General features: G+C 40.2%; 1 protein-coding gene across 2 annotated transcripts in view; it reads left to right on the forward strand.

The window, feature by feature from the left end:
• LOC131246142 (zinc finger CCCH domain-containing protein 51-like) overlaps nucleotides 1-8,432 on the forward strand; it is a 30,223-nt gene extending 21,791 nt beyond the window's left edge. For both annotated transcript variants that reach the window (XM_058246041.1, XM_058246040.1), the window contains exon 5: nucleotides 7,567-8,432. Coding sequence is in view for 1 of the 2 variants with exons in the window: in XM_058246040.1 (XP_058102023.1) it covers nucleotide 7,567 (1 nt within the window). In the remaining variant the exon portion in view is untranslated. The remainder of the gene's footprint in view (nucleotides 1-7,566) is intronic.
• Nucleotides 8,433-8,765: the final 333 nt, after the last annotated feature.

Below are 8,765 nucleotides of genomic sequence, written 5' to 3' on the forward strand. Positions count from 1 at the left end.
ATATGCGTATTGATGGAATTTCTACTTTGACTAGTTGGACTGCTTCCATTCCGTGTATAAGTTCATATTAAGTAATGCATGTTGCTGTGTGCACAATCATTTGATGGACCGAGAGTGCGTAAGGGAGCATTTCTGACCAGTCACGGTAAGTCTTGACCATTTTCACAAGGATGTGGTTGAGCGTCTTGTTTGCGACTTCGATCCTACCATTCATTTGTGGGTGGTAGGGGCTTGACCAGTGTCTTTTGATTTTGAATTGCTCACTTTCTGGCTTATGAAGGGCGTTCCGTTATCTGTGATGATGACCTGCAGGATTTCGTGACGGCCAATGATGTTGTTTTTTAGAAATTTCACCACATGTGATACTGTTATGGTGTAGGATACTGTTGTCCCTCACTTGGTGAAGTCATCAACTTCCACGAGGATGTATTCATGATTGTTGAATGCTTTTGGGTTGACTTTGTTGATGATGTCGTTACCCCACATTGAGAATGGCTCGGGTGTTGTCACATTGTAAAGTTCAAAAACGGACGCATGGATCCAACTAACATGCTTATGACACTATAAACATTCTCGACATGCTGGTAGCAATCTAACTCCATGTTCTCAGATGGTATGGCCCACTTGAGTTTCGGATACGGCTGATTTTTGGTACATCACACGACCTAGAGGGAACCTACCAAATGCACGGTGTTGATGTTCATCATACATCATGGTGGGGCCCACAGAGCTCGACCTCATATATATATGTATATATATGGGTGATGCAAGATGTCGGAAACTATCCTAGGATGCAAGACGAGAGATCAATTACACATTAATTTCAGCAATCAACATGTAAAATCAAGCATATCCTCATAATGAACTTAGATTAATAACATGAAGATCCTAGGTTTTCACATTCGTGGTGCATGAAAATATAAATAGTTCAAGAGTGGCCCGCTTGGAAGTAGGGACTTCCAATCTAGCGTGGGTAGTGCAACAACCACGTGGATAGATAATGATGCAAGCAAATTTCTGGTTTGGTGAAAGTTTCCAAAAATAAAAACAAAAAAAAAATTCAGATTTTGATTAGGGTTTTGGATTCATGAATGTAAATTTATGAATGAGGTTTTAGGGATTCAAAAGATCTAAGTTGTAATGAAAAGGAAAAGAGGAAGACGAGGAGAAGAAGAATACCTTTTGAAGAAGAGAGAGGAATGATGTAAGAAGAAGAATACCTTTCGAAGAAGAGGAAGATGAAGGATTTACCTTGGAATCCACCACCAAACAAGCTTCTACCCTTCCACAATTCAATTGGAATGGAGGGCTTCTTACAAACCCTAAAACACGACGAAAAAAATTCATTCACACAAGAGAGCTTCTCTCTTTTTTCTTTCTTCTCAATAACACCATTAGGGTTGGAACTCCCCCCCCCCCCCCCCACCCGTGGTTTTATAATAAAAAATTCAACATAATTACAACTATGTCACTCACTTAAGTGAAGTGGCCCATCACCCAAAATAAGAAAACTAAAACATTTATTATCAATCTCAACTATAAAAAAAATTCTAAAAATAACAAAAAACATAAAAAAAAAAAAAAAAAAAAAAAACAATATCAGAGTCCAAAGGGGCCCAGATCCCTGATCTGGTGGCCCGATGGCCTGATTGACACGAAATGTAAATCATATGAATAAAATGGTCTCTTAAGCAACCCACATGCATCATCCTAAAATTGGGTCTTCTTGATGCACATCCAATGCATGTGAGGTCTTCAAAATAGCCCGGCGGGCCCCATCTGGAACTCGTTTCCCATCCACGAAGAAAGCTACACTGATGTGGGCGGTCGTCTCCATGTCTGGTACACCCGAGTAGGTCCTCTGATGTCCTCATCAATGGGCCCCGTCGTGATCAATGTCAGACATTCACCCCGTGCATTTGTGGGTCCCCAAGGGTATTGGATATCCCAAAAATCAGCCGTATCCAAAGCTCAGGTGGGACCCACTAAGTGCTTTAAATGTTTTAGGCATGATTTCACTTGGTTTTAGACGTTGTGACCCACTTGAGTTTTGGATATGGCTGAAACTTGGTGTGACCCCTCATCCAAGTGGGACACAATATATGGGCTGGATGTCTGAACCACATCTCAGTGGGCCCTATAAACAATAATGAAGGTTTCAATGGGTGTGTATCCACTCTCAACTGTTGTCTATGGTGTTGCCCACTTAAGTCATGGATTGGCCTGATTTTTAATCCTACTGCCCACCATTGAAGGGTGCATCTGATTGATGGGGTGGATGTCCGACATAGACCACGGTGGGGCCCACACAGCTTGCCCTCATGGGAAGCTCCCGTGAATACAACCAGTGTTTTAAAACCCAGACGGTGCCACTGTTGTGCCAGAACAGGCCAACAAGATGGGCCGGATCACTATAAAGCACAATCAGTTGAAACCATTAGTACATTAGTCAAATCTCTAACCTTGAGACTTGACTTGAAAATTGAATGTTCAAAACTGAACTAGATTCTTGTACATTCTTTCTATTTTTTAAGGTTTCAGGTGAAGCAGATTTTGGGCCGGAACGGGCCAAAGTGGGTCTGACTAGATGGTTTTTAAACACCCATAAAAATGGGTTGAGGTCCAGTCTACGTTTTAGAACATTGAATACAAGTTCTGTAAAATTGAAAGCTGTTTAAAACTATGTTAGACTTTAGAGCAAGGTTACTCGGAATGTAGCTCTGGTATGTGGTTCTTTGAATGAGTTCAAGGCATTCTACTTCTTCTCGTACGGGGCATGCTAGGGGTATGGTGTGGGAACAGGTATGCAGTATGCTACTTAGGTACACAGTATGCTACTTAGGTACACGGTATGCTAGGAACATTCATTCAGGCCACTTTGGTATAAATTACTATGTGCAATATATATGCAAACAATGAAGTTGTAATTTATGTATGAAATTGAATATTGTTTGTAAAGTGCGCGTGTTGAGTATAGATAGTAATAGCGGTGTAATTTCTATGGGGGTATTATTGTAATCCATGTCAATCTTTTAGATTAACTTGAGAAGATATCTAGGATCTAGCTCGAGAAGATGAAGATCTCTCTCTAAACCCAAACACCTAAAGCTTGAGCCCAGGCTAAGAAAATGAAAACAATTTTTTGGCTACTTCTTCTCAAGCCTCTTCTGCATATGATTTTTTGGCTACTTCTTGTACTTCATTTTCAACTTGCTACTCTCTTTCAAACATTATCAATGTACTTTTCATTAGACTAAATACCAAAATTATCTTTCATGGAAAAGTCGGTTTCTTCCTCTCTCTCGCCTATAGGGACCTGAGAGATTTGTTGATGGCTTTCTTTTACCATCTCGTCTTTTACTCAGCTCCTACTCAACCCCAGAATCTTAGAAGTGGCATAGTGTGGCTTCAAATCATATTCCGTATCAAAGCCACTCTTACTGGTAAAGTACCTGTACAGTCTGTTGGTTGGACCACATCTTGTGCTGTTTTGGCTTTATCCTAGGACCATCTCTACTCACCAATCTCAAGCATGCATGCTTAACTGAAGTAACAGCCTTAGTTTCTTCTTTGTGTCTCTTTGTCCATCTTTGACTTCATGCGTATCCTCAAAGAGCATTTGTGATCATATCATTCCTATTGATCACCTAGTTTCTAATGCAGACAAATTACATCGCATATGCCATATTCTTGGTCTCGAGTGTTTGTTTTTATTGATTGTCTTCTGTTGCACCCACCAATACGTACCTTCGCCAAGCTATACTTCATTCTTCTCCAACAAGAAGTTCATCTTCAGCATCCAGCCATATTGGGACCCAATCAGCCTTTAGTTCTCATTGCTTAGTGTAGCCTTGGTGATGGTTGCTTTTATGGCTGTAGTGGCTTGACTCTAAGTGCTCAACAGGATGGTCGAGGTGGTGGCCGTGGTATGTTAGTATTTGGACAACATGGTGCTTTTGACTAGAGGTTGTAGTGGCTATCAGTCAAATCTAGTTCTAGCAAAGCAGCATTCTTCGTATACCCCATTCGCAGATTTTGTTTTCAGATCTGTCAATAACATGATCAGTTGGTGTTAGCGTCATCAGCAACCTTTTGTGCTTTCTTCTCCATAGCCCCCACAGGTTCAATCATTCGATATAAGTGTCACCACCAACCATTTCTGCTTCTCCCTACCAGTCCCCGCAGGTTCATGATGCCTTCCACGATTCATCTTCTCAGTCTTGTCAACTTCCGCATGCACTTATAGCTTGCCAGTATCTCTATTGTTTCCCCTTGTAGACCGGAATTGTACCTTGATGTTGGTGCTACTCCTTACATGACCACTAATCCTGGTATGTTTTGTCAGCTTATTACACATTCACATGCTGTTGTTGCTAGCAATGGTTTTTGTTTCCTATTTCTAATATTGGATCCACTTCCATTCCTTCCACTAGTAGAGGTTTACCATATCAAATGCTCTGCATGTTCCTCATCTTCAAAGAATCTCATATTTGTCTCGAGTCACCAAAGATTTCTGTTGTTACTTTGAAATCACATAACCTTTTTATTTATAGCAAAAATCCAAAATGTGGACATGGAAAACCCGTATGGAAACTATGGAATCCAACACTAATTCAGTTTTCCATGATAATGAAAGGTCAACAGCTAGATCCGTCTCTTGTAGCAGTGCAAACCTATAATTAACATTTTTTGGGGAAATGATTTTATTCATTTTTTAGGAAAAGTTAGAAAAAGGAAATTGATTTCCCCCCTTTTTTAGCTTTCTCAAGCAAAGGAAACTTTCGTATCAGGGGAATTCGTATTCTTTTCATGGTTCTCTCCAAACAAATAGGCCCTTACATTCCTTGTGAAGGATCTCAAGACCAGTTAATTCGTATGTAGCCCAAAAGTCAGTGGAAAGTGTTTGAACTATGTAACACACGTGGAGGTTTCTAGTACATCTTAAAAGCCATACACAAATTAGGGCAGCGTTAACCTTGTTATTGTGGCCTTGGTCATCCTAGGTCTTAAAACCCGAATGGAAGTTGGTTGTTTGGACTTTCCTTTCCATGAAAAAAAGGTCAGAGCCGCGATAACTTGGTTTGTTGTGGAAGTGGTCATCACCTCCAAACTTTTCATATTGGATTTTGAGTACAAGTTGGCATGGAGGGCCCCACTTTTGACACATTTGGCCATCTATTTTCACCACCCTGGTACCTCCAGGCTAAGCAACATAGGAAGCATTAACTGCTTGGTTGCCACCTTGGTCATCCTTACCACAAGCTTCCACAATTTCTGGGTTTCTAAGCCTATATGCTTGGACTTGTAATATGCTTCCATATGCTTAATGTTTGAGTAGATTAAGGTAATCTTACTAGATTAAGATATTTCCTTTTTGGTTAAGATTTGGATCTGTTAAGAACTCTACAAATCTCTCACCTTTTATATATTCATATTATTGTCATTGAAATAAACAAGTTAAAGATTCGTCTCTTGTGGTTTTAACTTCATATCATAGCTCCTAATTCGGGCCTTTTGATCCGTTTGCACTGCCTACAACACCCATCCCTGGTGGCTGGTTTGGATCGTTGGCAGCCCTCTGTTTGTTCATTCGGGACTGACCTATTCTTTTCAGTTAGTGCACCACTGTCTCTGAAGCATCCTATCTCAATCACCGAACCCACTATCTGAATCCCTTGACGCCTCATCTCATCGAATTCCACGCCCAACTCAATTCCAGATCTCATCACCCTAACCCCTAAAACCTGTCTCTAACTTGAGATCCGAGAGCTCGAACTCGTTGTTGCAACCTGCAACTGCTTGTTGACGACCAGATCTCCGCTGCTATTCCCATTGTCTCCTCTTCAGCTTGAACTGACCTAACCCACTGGTTCTGTCATCTTGCCTAGCCAATCCAACACCACCTTAGCTCCATGACCTTTGTTGTTCATCTTCTCTGACCACCACCAGAATCTGCCGCTACAATTGCCAGAGTTTTGGCATACGCTGGATCCCATGTCCCATAATGCTGCTACCGCCTACCGGTGATACGGCCTGTTCCTCCATCCAAACCTTGTTCCAAAACTCATTCAAGAGATGGGACATTCAAGCCCTTATTAAATTCCTTTCTTATGGTGCTCCTTACGTGCACCAATTTCAAGGCACCGCAATAGCATTTTTATTTTTCACTTGAACTATTTTGAAATGAGTGTTTCGTAGTCATGTAGGGGACCATTTTTCCTCAGGGTTAGTTTTGTCTCAGACTAAATATGCTCAGGATTTTGTATTTTGTGCAATTTCTACTCTGGCCTTTCCATTTGAAATTCTATGACCCTTCTATTCTTTGTTTTCATAATTTAAGTGCTATGTATGAAGTCAGATTCGGTTGTTCATGCATGTACAAATCAGGCTGGACTAACATATTGTTCATAAGAAAGTTGCTTCAGGGCAAATCACACCATGCTTATTCCGTTTGCACAGTTCTCCATTATTTGTAGTAAGCTGCTTCTTTTAGATTCCCATCACTGAATATTTAGGGAAATGGGCGTTCAGCCTTCGGCCACACACATTTGATGGGGAGTGTTAAGAGAGAGGTGTAATTTCTCTGAGGTTTTTCTCATAACTTCTATGTACTGTAGGTGTCTTGCAATCTAGCTTTTCTTTTAGATAGGCTTGACAAGATCTCTAGGATCTCTCTTATAAACTCGAAAGATTTCCGAAATCTTCCTAGATAGACTTGGGAAGTAATTATTATAGTCTATTACCTTTTTATGCATTCTATTCATTCAACAGAGAAAACAATTCCTATATGTTCATTTCAAACAGATATGTAGTCTTATAGAACGCTTAATAGAAATGGAGATTACTGTAGCCAAGGCAAACATAAAGAGTATTTAAATTGCAACCTAAAAAAAATTGTTTATAAATTTAGCTGTGATGACTTTTATCCTGTAACCTCAACGGCGCTTGTCATTGAAGTGAATGTTGAATCAATCTCTTGCGGTTTACAAAAGTTTAATATATAAACAATGTTGAATCAAATCGCCTGGGATTTACGAAAGTTTAATATTTAAAGTTGTTCAAAGGCATGATTTTTTAATGGGTCATCCACAATGGGCCCATCAGTTTGGTTGCCAACTATTCAGCAAATGTCCAATTATTTCCGATTGAAGGCCATTGTCCATTTGTTCAATCTGAGCATCCTATGGTTGTGCTGTTTTTAGAAGCCTGTAACCTCAATCCTTGCCATTTTAGTAGAGCATGTCAGTACTACCAAGTGAAAGAGAGAAGGGAAAAATCCTAACTTACCAAATAAAATAGTCTCTTCATGAAATACTACTGGATGGTGAGATCGCCTTCTCACATCCATCCAGAAATGATAAAATTAGTATTTCTGTTTCCATCACACCACAAACCCATCTCCCCCACTCTTGTATCCAAACTGCCACGGGCATATATGCTAGCTTGAAACTTCCTTGTCTGCATTTCTATCATCAACCTGCATCCAAAGTAAGATACATGAATCTCTCGTGGGGCATGTATGGGATTTGCTCTGTTTACAACAAAATCCATGTTATTTACTGTCAGGGGAGTATTTGGCCGATGATGCCTGGGAATTTGTAGAGCTGCAAGAACAGATCACTAAAGGCCATATAACTGTCTGTGCTCTTCATAAGAAAGCAAGCTCTCAACTTTGTAAAATATTAGTATGTTCATCTTTATTTATAAGTTGATTTATCCTTCAATTTATTGTGTGGAGCATAGATGTGCTGCTACATTCATTTGTTTGTTAGCATGTTGGCTTTCTATTTTACCTACTTTTTTGTTTCGCTTACAGTTCCGGTATTTCATGTCATGACAAAATGATGAGTTTTGCTGAGCCAACATGTTTCAAGCTGTCCTGCAGGTGGTCATGTATGAGCCCTGGATCGACAATCAGGCAGGTCCGTCCAGCATATGGTACCTATGTATATGCTGAATGTGGACCACTAGCCAACTTGCTGTAGCTCCTAATTTTTGTTCACATTGGGCTTACCTGTTGAATGCGCCAGCTTGATTGTTGGGAATATGCTATGGTTCCCAGAAGATGGACCCCCTTGGATTCCACACAATTGCAACTTTGGCATGTGTGACCACATAGGTGGTCTGGAATCTATTGGTGTATGAGGATAGACCAATCAGAAGCAACCTCCCTTTCAAAGAACGTTAGTTGTCATGGTCAAAATCATGTTTCGAGAGTAGCAACTATTAGCATATGACATGGAAGGCTTTTGCATGGTGTACATGGGTTTTCAATTCTGAAAAGTGGGCCTAGGCCTCGTTAATACAGACCATGGATTAGTTGCGTGACTTGACGAGGCCAACAAAACCTCTGATGTACCTGCTTTCAATTTGTAGCCCGCAAATAGATAGTTACAAAGACAAATGAAGCAATGGTCGACATTCAGCTTGAATATTGGCTAAAATCTTCCTGATGTATGAAATGAAAACCACATGCTTTTGGAATCCTTGGGTGTTCCATCATGCAATTCCTTGAAAGTAAGGGATGTGGAAAATCTTCAATTCTATTTGGTAGACACCTAAGAATGAGCTGCACATAAATTTATGCCTGGTAGACACTTTTCATACTAAAAGCATTTTATGAAAGCTTGAAATGGTTTCAAATTTAGGGGAGGAAAACATCAAGAGTTTCAGAAAAGTTTTTGAACGATAATAGGATGGATTGTGAACATTAAAGATGGGCATTGCACAATGGACGACCCACATCAAAGGACACCCTATGATGG

The sequence above is a fragment of the Magnolia sinica genome, chromosome 5 (genome assembly GCF_029962835.1).
Source record: "Magnolia sinica isolate HGM2019 chromosome 5, MsV1, whole genome shotgun sequence".
NCBI classification, from domain to species: domain Eukaryota; kingdom Viridiplantae; phylum Streptophyta; class Magnoliopsida; order Magnoliales; family Magnoliaceae; genus Magnolia; species Magnolia sinica.